The 13,578-nt window shown below is 41.9% G+C and overlaps 1 protein-coding gene and 2 long non-coding RNA genes across 3 annotated transcripts in view; 2 read left to right on the forward strand and 1 right to left on the reverse strand.

Moving 5' to 3' along the window:
* Positions 1–3,871, forward strand: part of LOC129643273 (uncharacterized) — a 32,480-nt gene extending 28,609 nt beyond the window's left edge. Inside the window, exon 3 of the long non-coding RNA XR_008710207.1 lies at positions 3,426–3,871. This is a non-coding gene — a long non-coding RNA (uncharacterized LOC129643273). The remainder of the gene's footprint in view (positions 1–3,425) is intronic.
* Positions 3,872–6,802: 2,931 nt separating this feature from the next.
* LOC129643272 (uncharacterized) lies at positions 6,803–12,129 on the forward strand. Its single transcript, XR_008710206.1, has 4 exons — positions 6,803–7,293; positions 7,481–7,619; positions 8,394–8,645; positions 11,209–12,129. It is a non-coding gene; the product is annotated as an uncharacterized LOC129643272 (long non-coding RNA).
* LOC129643271 (CUB and sushi domain-containing protein 1-like) lies at positions 8,301–13,309 on the reverse strand. The gene is made up of 4 exons (XM_055567584.1): positions 13,140–13,309; positions 12,508–12,681; positions 10,478–10,551; positions 8,301–8,570 (listed from the first exon to the last, which is right to left on the reverse strand). Exons 1-4 carry the CDS (start codon positions 13,306–13,308, stop codon positions 8,343–8,345), a joined length of 645 nt encoding a protein of 214 aa, XP_055423559.1. The 5' UTR covers position 13,309; the 3' UTR covers positions 8,301–8,342.
* Between the last annotated feature and the right edge of the window lie 269 nt (positions 13,310–13,578).

Consider the following 13,578-nt stretch of genomic DNA (forward strand, 5'->3'; position numbering starts at 1 on the left):
AATATTGTAAAGCAATTATCCTTCAATTAGAAATAAATTTAAAAGCTTGCAGATTTGTCACTGACCTTGACAAAATCAGCAAACAGAACACACCACCACCATCCACTGTGTTTCCTTCAATCAAAGAAAACATTGCCTGGATAGTGCACTGATTTCTGTGTTTGATTTGTAAATAACATTTATATAGAATAGTTCAGAAAAAAAATTTTAAGGTAGGTCTCATACTTCATGGTGTACAATGCATGAATTCCTTTAACCATGTTGGAACTTTTTGCCTCATCTAAGAATTAAATGCAAAACCCAGCAACTGTGACTGAACTTACAGCATTTCACATACTCTCTCCACATTTGACCCTGGAACAGAGTTTATGGCTAAGAAACCAGTGTGAAAACCTGAATACAGAAAACACCAGAAAATGCAACTTATCTAAGTGTTTTCTGTTCTGTTTTTAAGTTTGACTTACATTATAATTTGGGGACACAGTATATTGTCTAAATATTCTCTAAATTTATAACACACAACAGGCCAGGTGATTTGGAGTAATGAATATCTTCATTAGGAAATAAACCTGCACCTCGCTTGTTTGCTGCCGCGTGCATTAAGCAAGGTATGACACACAACAGAAAGCGAGAATTAATGTATCGGAGACGGAGGATGTCTGATGATGGAGACACTTAAGGAAGGACAATTGAACTGCTGGAATGCACAGCTGATGCTGTCACGATGCGTTGTCTACTGTAGCATCCTCATGTGGGGAGAGACGCACAACCCTCTTTATAAGGCTCCCTGTTATACCTCATTCCGGTTCAACATCTGAGTCCACTTCTGCCTACAAAGTGCCCAAGCCTCCTTTCAGTAAAACAGCGTGGGACAACGGCAGAGGTTTTCCTTTTAAGTAAAGTAGTGATATTCCATTAACAAACCACCGTTATGAGGGGAACAGGAACCTGTGTGGGCTTGGTGTTTTAAATAACTGAAACATTAATTTGTTCATGGACTAAACGAATCAGAAATTTGTTTGGCTTCACAGAGTATAGTAGTGAACTGAACATCTTATTTGATTTAAATCTGTAACTGTTCTGGTATACTAACCTGGAGTTTAGTAACTGTTTTATTAACTTCTCTCCTTTATCTACAAGTAAAAAGACAAATTATCACTTTGAAAAAACATTTATTTTCAAATAAGTTTGAAAAAATGTCAAACCAAAGCAATGTTCGTTTCTCCAGATTTTTAAAATTTATTTTAATTGGAGGCTAATTACTTTATGATATCATAGTTGTTTTTGCCATACATTGACATGAATCAGCCACGGGTGTATATGTGCCCCCCCACCCCGTCCTGAACCCCCCTCCCCTTCCCTCCCCATCCCATCCCTCTGGGTTGTCCGAGTGCACCAGCTTTGGGTGCCCTGCTTCATGCATGAAACTTAGACTTGTCATTATTTCACATATGGTGAAACATATGTTTCACTGCTCTTCTCTCAAATCATCCCACCCTCACCCTCTCTCACAGAATCCAGGGGTCTGTTCTTATGTCTGTGTCTCTTTTGCTGTCTCGCATATAGGGTCGTTGTTACCATCTTTCTAAATTCCATATATATGCATTAATACACTGTATTGGTTTTTTTCTTTCTGACTTCACTCTGTATAATAGGCTCCAATTTCATCCACCTCATTAGAACTGACTCAATTGCATTCTTTTTTATAGCTGAGTAATATTCCACTCTGTATATGTACCACAACTTTCTTATCCATCTGCCATTGAACATCTAGGTTGCTTCCACGTCCTAGCTATTGTAAACAGTCCTGCAATGAACATTGGGGTACACAGTTCAGTTCAGTCGCTCAGTTGTGTCCAACTCTTTGCAACCCCATGGACTACAGCACGCCAGGCCTCCCTGTCCATCACCAACTCCTGGAGTTTACTCAAACTCATGTCCATTGAGTCAGTGATGCTATCCAACCATCTAATCCTCTGTTGTCCCCTTCTGCCTTCAGTCTTCCCCAGCATCAGCATCTCTTCAAATTAGTCAGTTCTTCATATCAAGTGGCCAAAGTATTGGAGTTTCAGCTTCAGCATCAGTCCTTCCAATGAATATTCAGGACTTATTTCCTTTAGGATTTACTGGTTTGATCTCCTTGTTGTCCAAAAAACTCTCAAGAGTCTTCTCCCCAACACCACTATTCTAAAACATCAATTCTTTGGCACTCAGCTTTCTTTATAGTCCAACTCTCACATCCATACATGACTACTGGAAAAACCATAGCCTTGACTAGATGGACCTTTGTTGGCAAAGCAATGTCTCTGCTTTTTAATATGCTGTCTAGGTTGGTCATAACTTTCCTTCTAAGGAGTAAGTGTCTTTTAATTTCATGGCTGTAGTCATCATCTACAGTGATTTTGGAGCCCAAAAAATAAAGTCTGACACTGTTTCCCCGTCTATTTGCCATGAAGTGATGGGACCAGATGCTATGATCTTAGTTTTCTGAATGTTGAGCTTTAAACCAACTTTTTCACTCTCCTCTTTCACTTTCATCAAGAGGCTCTTTAGTTCATCTTCGCTTTCTGCCATAAGGCTGGTGTCATCTCCATATCTGAGGTTATTAATATTTCTCTTGGCAATCTTGATTACAGTTTGTGCTTCATCCAGCCTGGCTGGATGAAGCACATTCATTCTTTCTCATGGAAGAAATGGAGTAGCCATCATAGTCAACAGAAGAGTCCAAAAGGCAGTACTTGGACATACTCAAAATGACAGAATGATCTCTGTTTGTTTCCAAGGCAAATCATTCAATATCATGGTAATCCAAGTCTATGCCCTGACCAGTAATGCTGAAGAAGCTGAAGTTGAATGGTTCTATGAAGACCTACAAGGCCTTCTAGAACTGACACCCCAAAAAGATGTCCTTTTCATCATAGGGGACTAGAATGCAAAAGCGGAGAAGGCAATGGCACCCCACTCCAGCACTCTTGCCTGGAAAATCCCATGGACGGAGGAGCCTGGTGGGCTGCAGTCCATGGGGTCGCTAGGAGTTGGACACAACTGAGCAACTTCACTTTCACTTTTCACTTTCATGCATTGGAGAAGGGAATGGCAACCCACTCCAGTGTTCTTGCCTGGAGAATCCCAGGGATGGGGGAGCCTGGTGGGCTGCTGTCTGTGGGGTCGCACAGAGTCGGACACGACTGAAGCGACTTAGCAGCAGCAGCAGCAGAATGCAAAAGTAGGAAGTCAGGAAACACCTGGAGTAACAGGCAAATTTGGCCTTGGAATACAGAATGAAGCAAGGCAAAGGCTAATAGAGTTTTGCCAAGAGAATACACTGGTCATAACAAACACCCTCTTCCAACAACACAAGAGAAGACTCTACACGTGGACATCACCACATGGTCAACACTGATATCAGATTGTTTTCTTTGCAGCCAAAGATGGAGAAGCTCTATACAGTCAGCAAAAACAACACCAGGAGTTGACTGTGGCTCAGATAATGAACTCCTTATTGCCAAATTCAGACTTAAATTGAAGAAAGTAGAGATAATCACTAGACCATTCATGTATGATTTAAATCAAATCCCTTACGATTATACAGTGGAAGTGACAGATTCGAGGGATGAAATCTGATAGAGTGCCTGAAGAACTATGAACAGAGGTTCGTGACATTGTACAGAAGACAGGGATCAAGATCATCCCCAAGAAAAAGAAATGCAAAAAAGCAAAATGGCTGTCTGAGGAGGCCTTACAAATAGCTGTGAAAAGAAGAGAAGCAAAAAGCAAAGGAGAAAAGGAAAGATATACCCATTTGAATGCAGAGTTCCAAAGAATAGCAAGGAGAGATGAGAAAGCCTTCCTCGGTGATCAGTGCAAAGAAATAGAGGAAAACAATAGGATGGGAAAGACTAGAGATCTCTTCAAGAAAATCAGAGATACCAAGGGAACACTTCATGCAAAGATGAGCTCAACAAATAAAGGGGTCACCTGTCTCTTTCAGTTGTGGTTTCCTCGGTGTGTATGCCCAGCAGTGGGACTGCTGGGTGGTATGGCAGTTCTTTTTCTGTTTCCTGTTTTTTAAGGAGTCTCCACACTTGTCTCCATAGCGGCTGTATTAGTTTGCATTCCCACCAACAGTGTAAGAGGGTTCCCTTTTCTTCACACCCTCTGTAGCATTTGTTTGTAGACTTTTTGATGGCAGCCATTCTGACCAGTGTGAGGTGGTACCTCATTGAGGTTTTAATTTGCATTTCTCTGATAATGAGTGATGTTGAGTATCTTTTCATGTTTGTTAGTCATCTGCCTTCTTTGGAAAAATGTCTGTTTATTTCTTTGACCCATTTTTTAATTGGGTTATTTTTCTGGTATTGAGCTGCATGAGTTGCTTGGATATTTTGGAGATTAATTCTTTGTTGTTTCGTTTACTGTTATTTTCTCCCATTCTGAAGGCTGTCTTTTCACCTTGTTTATATTTTCCTTCGTTGTGCAAAAGTTTTTAAGTTTAATCAGGTCCCGTTTGTTTATTTTTGCTTTTATTTCCATTACTCTGGGAGGTGGGTCATGGAGGATCTTGCTGTGATTTATATCAGAGAGTGTTCTGCCTATTTTTCCTCTAAGAGTTTTATAGTTTGTGGTCTTACATTTAGATCTTTAATCCATTTTGAGTTTACTTTTGTGTATGGTGTTAGAAAATGTTCTAGTTTCATTCTTTTATAGATGGTTGACCAGTTTTTCCAGCACCACTTGTTAAACAGGTTGTCTTTTCTCCATTGTATATTTTTGCCTCCTTTGTGAAAGATAAGATTGTCCATAGGTGTGTGGATTTGTCTCTGGGTTTTCTGTTTTGTTCCATTAATCTATATTTCTGTCTTTGTGCCAGTACCATGCTGTGTTGATGACCATAGCTTTGTAGTATAGTTTGAAGTCAGGCAGGTTGATTCCTCCAATTCCATTCTTCTTTCTCAAGATTTCTTTGGCTGTTCAAGGTTTTTTGTATTTCCATACAAATTGTGAAAATATTTGTTCTAGTTCTGTGAAAAATACTGTTGGTAGCTTGATAGGGATTGCATTGAATCTATAGATTGCTCTGGGTGGTATACTCATTTTCACTAAATTGATTCATCTGATCTATGAACATGGTATATTTCTCCATCTGTTTGTGACATCTTTGATTTCTTTCATCAGTGTTTTACAGTTTCCTATATATAGGTCTTTTGTTTCTTTAGGTAAATTTATTCCTAACTGTTTTATTCTTTTCATTTCAATGGTGAATGGGATTGTTTCCTTAATTTTTCTTTCTGTTTTCTCATTGTTAGTGTATAGGAATGCAAGGGACTACTGTGGATTAATTTTATGTCCTGCAGCTTTACTATATTCACTAATTAGCTCTAGTAATTTCTGGTCATGTCTTTAGGTTTTCTATGTAGAGGATCATGTCATCAGCAAACAGTGGGAGTTTTAATTCTTCTTTTCCAATCTGGATTCATTTTATTTCTTTTTCTTCTCAGATTGCTGTAGTTAGAATTTCCAAAACTATGTTGAATAGTAGTGGTGAGAGTGGGCACCCTTGTCTTGTTCCTGATTTTAAAGGAAATGCTTTCAATGTTTTTCTATTGAGGATAATCTTTGCTGTGGATTTATCATAGATGGCTTTTATTGTGTTGAGGTGTGTTCTTTCTATGCCTACTTTCTGGAGAGTTTTTATCATTAATGGGTGTTGAATTTTGTCAAAAGCTTTCTTTGCATCTGTTGAGATAATCATATGGATTTTATCTTTCAGTTTGTTAATATGGTGATTCACATTGCTTGATTTGCAAATATTGAAGAATCATTGCATCCCTGGGATAAAACCCACTTGGTCATGATGTATGATCTTTTTAATATGTTTTTGGATTCTGTTTCCTAGAATTTTGGCTCAGATCCACCTGCGAGGAAGAATCCCGGATAGCAGGTGTATACCAAGGTGTAGCCAAAGGTGGGGAGGCCTATGGCTTTCACATCTGCATGGGCTGGTATTTCAGGCTGGCAGCAGGTGTGAGCTGAAATGGGATTTAGTCCATTAGTAAGTCCACTGGAGCCTAAGCTTATGTGTCAAAGGAAATACAGACAAAGAGATGGAAATGGCTATAAAGTTAGTTTGCCATTTACAATTGAGAATACAGGAGCTTTACAGATCACTGACCCTCTGGTCTCTGCAGCTTACAGCACAGCAGAGCCTTGGTGTTGCCAGGTCTCTCTCTTCCTCTCCCTCCACCCCCCCTCACTCTCTCCTCCTCCTCTGTCTCTGTCTGTCTTCTATTTATCATCTATCTATCATCTGTCTATCTAGTCTCCTTCTTTGCATACATGTGTGTATGTAATTATGTTATATAAATTTAGAAATCATAGCTTTAAAATAAACACTTCTGACATAGTGTTAAGATAAATGGGGCCTCCCTGGTGGCTCAGATGCTAAACAGTCTGCTTGCAATGCAGGAGACCCAGGTTCAGTCTCTTGGTCAGGACGATCCCCTGGAGAAGGGAATGGCTACTCACTCCAGTATTCTTGCCCAGAGAATTCCTTGGACAGAGGAGCCTGGCGGGCCACAGTCCACGGAGTTGCAAAGAATTGGACACAACTGAGCAACTAACACTAAGATAAATAATATGTTAAATTTCCTTAAAAGAGCAGTCCTTTAAGCTAAACACAAACAGATTAATATGTACTTTAAAATATGCTTTGATTTTCGTCCAGTAGCAACTGGAAAATTTACTGCTCAGTTAAATGAATAATTAATTTTGGTCAAAATCCACTGTGCATTTAGAAAGTTAATTGAAATATAGATTCTTACTTCCTTTAAAAATATCATTTAGGAGTAAATAAGATTGTAATTGTTTTTGTTGTTTAGTTGCTAAGTTGTGTTTGACTCTTGTGACCCCATGGACTGTAGCCTGCCAGGCTTCTCAGTCCATGGGATTTTCCAGGCAAGAATACTGGAGTGGGTTGCCATTTCCTTCCACAGGAGTTCTTCCCACCCTGGAATCGAACCTGCGTCTCCTGCATTAGCAGCCAGATTGTTTACTGCTGAGCCACCAGGGAAGCCCCAAGGTTATAATATGCTGTGCTTTGTGTGTGTGCTGTGCTAAATTGCTTCAGTCATGTCCAGCTATTTGTGACCCTATGGACTGTAGCCGCCAGACTCTTCTGTTCATGAGATTCTCCAGGCAAGAATACTGGAGTGGATTGCCATGCCCTCCTCCCAGGGATCTTCCTGACCCAGGGATCAAAGCCAAGTCACTAACTTATGTCTCCTGCATTGGCAGGTGGGTTCTTTACCACTAGCGCCCCCTGGGAAGCCCCATGCGTGATCTCAAATAAGTTATCATTCTTCATAGAGTACACATTTATATCTCAAATATAGGACTTGGCCAAGTATTATAAAACGAGTTTATATGATTAACATCACTAATGCAATCTTTTTAAGTATTGTAATATTTTTCACTTTGACAGACTTTCAAAGTGGTGGTGGTTTAGTTGCTAGGTCAATTCTTGTGACCCCATAGACTGTAGCCTGCCAGCTGCTCTGTCCATGGGATTTCCCAGGCAAGAATACTGGAGCCGTTTCCATTTCCTTCTCCAAATTTTCAAGGTAATGAAGACCTAATATTAGCTAGCTCCACACACAGACACACACACCTATGTGTATATACATACATATACATGCATGTATGTGTGATATCTCTGTATAATATTCACATAGAGGATTCACGTAGAGATTTAGAATAGAGATGATAGCTTTGAAATAAATACTGATACATAAATACACAAAATTCACAACTTACATACTCAGAAGATATTTGTATAGTAAGAGTTAGATACTACTTTGCCGTAGATTGGTAGAGGATGAAAGGTTGATTACTAATCATTACATTTCTCCTAATTCTAATGATTAAATCACAAAACAAAACTTGGTCCTAAGTATTTGAATTATCAATTCATATGGACTCCAAAAAGAATAGTTTAAAGACGTGTATTAATACTCTGATGAGTCACATGATCTTTAGTGACCCGAGGTGAACATCCTAGGGAAGCAGTAACACAAGTAGGTTTTCTCTCGGTGAGTGTTAACCAGCATGTTATCCACTGGTCTTCGGTTAAGGACAGTTTCTCAGGCTTTTGGGCCTGGATATCACCAGAGGTGCCTGGGGACTACAGACTGGGGTCCCTCTGCTCCTCTTCTCCGGACCTGCCCCTGGCCCCCAGAGCCTCAGATACTGCAGGGGTGTGCAGGATGGCACTCAAGATTCAAACTTCAACCAACTCTGGGTGCTGCTGCTGATGGTTCTAGGGAGTCAGACTCTGAGAAATGAGTTTAGGGAATGGAAAGTAAACAAACAAAAATAAGCCCCTCATTGTTTCTCAGGAAGGTGAATTCTTCCAGCTGCTGGAGAGAGGACAGGCCCTGCCCTTGCACAGGGTCACACTTACGGATGCACTCTGTCTGGATGCCGCTCCACGTCAGGTTCACCAGGCAAGTTCGAGTTGTAGAGCCTTGGACGTGGTAACCTTTTCGGCACCGGAAAAACACCATGCTTCCAACCTGGAGGGGAAAGCCAGCAGCAAGCTCAGAGGTGACGTGGACACACTCGCGCTGGAAAGCACGCTCCAGGGTCAGGTCTGAATCAACGTGTATGTGTGAAATGTGGCTTAAAGTGTCAGACACAGTTGTTCTTGTTGTTTAGTTGCTCAGTTGTGTCCAACTGTTTTGTGACCCCATGGACTGCAGCCTGCCAGGCTCCTCTGTCCAAGGTATTTCTCAGACAAGAATACTGGATTAAGCTGCCATTTCCTTCTCCAGGGGATTTTTCCAACTCAGGGATCAAACCCACGTCTCCTGCTTCGCAGTGTTAGACACAGTACAGGTTGTTCAGTGGATCGTGTGAGGTCTTAGATACAGTGACTCATGATTATTTAGAAGCAGTTTATTTGGGTAACAAAAGTATGCCTTTTATCTTTAGTTTTAGCCTTATCTCTCTTTAGTCTGTGATAATTTTCTTTTCCTTTTCTGTTTTTTTTTTTTTTTTTTTTCCCCCTCTGCTAGTCCTATTCTGGGCTTCCCAGGTGGGTCGGCAGTAAAGAATCTACCTGCCCAGGCAGGAGACCTGGGTTCAATCCCTGGATTGGGAAGATTCCCTGGAGGAGGAAATGGCAACCCACTCCAGTATTCTTGCCTGGAGAATCCCCATGGACAGAGAAGCCTGGCGGGCTACAGTCCCTAGGGTCGCAAAAGAGTCCGACGTGACTTTGAGACTAAACAAGTCCTATTCTAAACAATTGGTGCTTATTAGCAAGTTGCTTTAGCACTTGCGGGAACTGGCTTGGAGACTGATAAGGACTCCATCATAGAATCCTCCAGAACTATTCTTCTGATGGTCTCAGTCATCTCTTTAAAAGATGGCATCTGGGTTTTTAAATGATTAGTAAATCTTGCCTTGGGTCCAACCTGTTATCCAGGATAGTGTAACTACTCTGTCATAAGGGGAATGGTGGGTTCACCCCTCCCGATTAGCTTCTCACAGCAGATCACAGGACTGCGTCACTGAAAGCAATCGTCCTGAAGGTTCACTTACTACAGGCCACATGCAGGCAAGTTAGCGATCACTGAAACCAGGGGTGACCACAACTTGGGTTTCTCATGGTGAGTGAGTGAGAACACACACATCTTGTTTTTTCTGGTATTGCAATATGTTCAGCATATGCCAGAAAACATTACCTGAAGCTGTAAGGCCACACACGAGACCCTGCATAAAATGCACTAGATTTAACCTTGGGGACCTGTGAGGCTGTCCTTGCAGAGTGAACCAAGGCTGTCAGGAAGGAGCCAGTGTGGCATCAGGGCAATCAAATGTAGTTTACACTTCAGGAAAAAGGAGGAGAAGTGGCTGAAGAAGAGACTTTTATTCTCAATGAATGGGAACAGTAACTTGAAAGCAGTGTGTATATTCAGCTCTGGCTTTCAAAGCCATCTGATCAGAGAACCTGAAGTCACTCAATTACTTAAGATGGTTGAAATATTTTATTTCAAGCTTCTTTAATTTCCATTTTCAGGTATTTCTCTGATATTTGTGTTAATGTACTTTGAAGGCATTTTCTTCTGTTTTTGTCTCTGGAATTTAATGTTATTTACCCATTTTGTCTGGTCACCAAGTGGGGTCTTCTTATGTGAATCAGTGGCAAATTACCCTGATTTGAGATTTGCTGTGTCAATTCAGCAGACAGAAAGAAATATACATGCTTTCAAACAGAAATTCATATACCAATTAATCCTGTGTGAATAAGATACAGTTGTCTCAGTTCTAACAGTTAAAATAATAAGAAATCCTCTCTGAATGGACTATATTTGGGCAAATGTAAAATGAGTCAGATATGCTACACAAACACATGTATATTTAAGTATCAATTACATTTTGAAATAGAGAAAAACATAGTAAAATAAAAATGGAATACCTCATATCCTCCTGAGCTCATCTGTATTCCAAACTGTGGAGTACCAGGGTCTGGACAGGTGTTATGAGCAGGATCTGAAACTCAACAATTTAAAAAAAAAATCAGAACCAGATATGGTTATTACAGAAATTCTAATATTTTCACTAAAAGGCCTTTCAGAATTCAGAAAATTGTGTTTTGACAAGTGGGCATGATGTTTTGCAAGAAAGTTAAAAAATTAAATTGCTATTTTCATCTTTTTTCTGACTTCTTTAGATGTTAATCTTTAGTGCTTTATCAGACTCTAAATTGCTGTGAATATTATTTTCTATGTCAGAAGAAGCACATTCTTTTCCATTCTCTGGTTTAATTTTTCTCTACTGACATACTGTATTGGTTGGTTAATGATATATAATCTTCAATAATTACCTATTATGACCTTTTATTTTGTATTGATTTAATTAATCACCATCTCATTTGGTCATCTATTATTCTAAATGTCTTAAATTAATTTTCTTCAAGATTTCAAAATGGGGAATATACTTAATGCTTCAAAATAAAAGCATATGGTAGACCAACAGTGATATTTTTCTAAAAACCTGTAGTACTTCGGCAATCAATGAGTGGCTTCAGTACCAGTACGGCAGCTCTCCAGCTGCTGATGGGAAAACAAAATGGATAACTTTAAAAAAGTATGTTTTCAAGAGAAACTAACCTATTGGGAAGAGAAAAAAACCTTTTTTTTTTTTTAGATTTTCAGAAATAGCTATATATGGATGTGAAAGTTGGACTGTGAAGAAAGTTGAGCACCGAAGAATTGATGCCTTTGAACTGTGGTGTTGGAGAAGACTCTTGAGAGTCCCTTGGACTGCAAGGAGATCCAACCAGTCCATTCTAAAGGAGATCAGTCCTGGGTGTTCTTTGGAAGAACTGATGCTAAAGCTGAAGCTCCAATACTTTGGCCACCTCATGCGAAGAGTTGACTCATTGGAAAAGAGTCTGATGCTGGGAGGGATTGGGGGCAGGAGGAGAAGGGGACAACAGAGGATGAGATGGCTGGATGGCATCACCGACTCGATGGACAAGAGTTTGGGTGAACTCCGGGAGTTGGTGATGGACAGGGAGGCCTGGCGTGCTGTGATTCATGGGGTCGCAAAGAGTCGGACACAACTGAGCGACTGAACTGAACTGAAAGCAAAGCAATAGTTTTAGCCCAATGGCAGTAAAGTTTAATTAGGAAAAGCAGTGTTTCAAAGAAATTATTGTTGACACTGTATTTTTAAGTAGATATTTACTTTCTTAGAAAACAACCAGGGATAGAAGTCATTCCCTGCTTGCTGCGTGTGTGCAGAAGGCCCGTGTGCAGAAGGCCCTCTCCCGCTTGGGGAAGCAGGGTGCGCGGAGCAGCCGGCCCTCACTCATTCAGTCTGCAGGGTGAGGTGGAGAGAGGCTGGGAAGGAGGCAGGGAGGGTTCTGGTTCCTTTGTCACTGACGCAGTGACTGTTGACCAGTATAATTTCCACCTGAACCCTTCCTAAGAGACAGAGATTTAGTCTAAAAATGAAGGGTTTAGGTCATGTAGAGAATCTCTTTTAACTTGTAAGTTTCACTTCATGTTGGAAGGTCAACAGAGCTCGCGTGACCCTGTAGCCCTTTCAGCCATGGCTGACAGAGCAGGTGGTTTACTGGGGAGCAGGGGTGGGCTGGGGGAGAGGGTGTCAGGCTCTGAAGTGGAGGGGGGGGCCCTTCTGCTGCCACGGCAACATTGAGATCTTCAGCAAACTGGTATTTCCCCTGAAGATCACGGTTGTCAGCTGACATGGGCAGAGGCGGGGCTGCCAGGGTAAGAGAGTCTAGGAGCTGTTTTTAAATGACTTGTCACGTCAACTCCAGGCTCCGCGACAGGATTTAAAAGAGGCTGCCATCAGCGTGGCTGGTCAGTGCCTGCACAGAGCATCTCCCAGGAGAGCATCGCCTGTGTGCCCACAAACACTCCAGCTTTAGAATGAAACGCCCTCTCCCCACCCCCAGGGCTGTCTTGCCATCATTACCGATGCAGGTGGGCTGGACGCCACTCCAGGTGCTGTCTGCCTGACAGACTCTCCCGGACGACCCCACCAGGAGGAAGGGGGACTTGCACTGGAAGAAGACTTCAGATCTGTAGGTGAAGGTCTTGCCGCTGAGACGCCCCTCGGCAGTGGTGCCGGGGTCCCCAGAGAACACAGCTAAAGAAGACAACCAGGAGGTGAGTGCACAGTCTGTGCCCCTGGGTCAGGTTAGTCTATTCAGCTTCTCTAACTGCTTCCCATTAAATCCTCCCATTAAGCCCCGGAAGGCTCAGTGGGTAAAGAATCAGCCTGCAGTGCAGGAGACGCAGGTTCAATTCCTGGGTAGGGAATATCCCCTGGAGAAGGAAATGGCAACCCACTCCAGTCTTCTTGCCTAGAGAAGCCCATGGACAGAGGATCCTAGAGGGCTATCGTCCAATGGGTCACAAAGCACATACACACATTAAATCCTTAGGAATCAACGATGAAGAAAAGCACAGAATCTGCCCGTGGGCAGCAGGTCTCAAACGTGGAGCCTTTAACCTATTGCACCCTGGCTACGAGTCCTGCAGGCTCTCCTCCTCAGACTGCAGCCCGAGGTTTGTGTGCCGTGGTCTGTGCCCCCGAGGACTTACGCAGGCACTGGGGCACCTCGCCTTTCCAGACGCCTCGGCCTTCGCAGGAGAGGATGGCGGACTGGGAGAGCTGGAAGCCGTGGGCGCAGCTGTAGCTGATGCTGGCACCCCAGCGGAAGTCCGTTCCTTCCACCTTCCCATCCTGGACCGGAGGAGGCTGGCCACACATGACGGCTGTCAGAGAACAAACAGGATTCAACATTCTAGAGTTTCCACCACAACGCAATGCTCCAATGTCATTTTGCATGACTTCTACAAGGGGGCAAATTTTTTAATAGTGAAATTACTGAGGAAGACAGTGAATCAAAAGAATAAAACTTTTATCCAATGTTTCCTCATTAATTTAGATCAAGTCTACAAAAGCAAAGTCAAAACATTTCACACCATGAAAGTGGAATAAACAACACAGTCTCAGTAGGTATAAGAGCAAGAAAGAAAG

The sequence above is a fragment of the Bubalus kerabau genome, chromosome 2, assembly GCF_029407905.1.
Source record: "Bubalus kerabau isolate K-KA32 ecotype Philippines breed swamp buffalo chromosome 2, PCC_UOA_SB_1v2, whole genome shotgun sequence".
Lineage (NCBI taxonomy): Eukaryota > Metazoa > Chordata > Mammalia > Artiodactyla > Bovidae > Bubalus > Bubalus kerabau.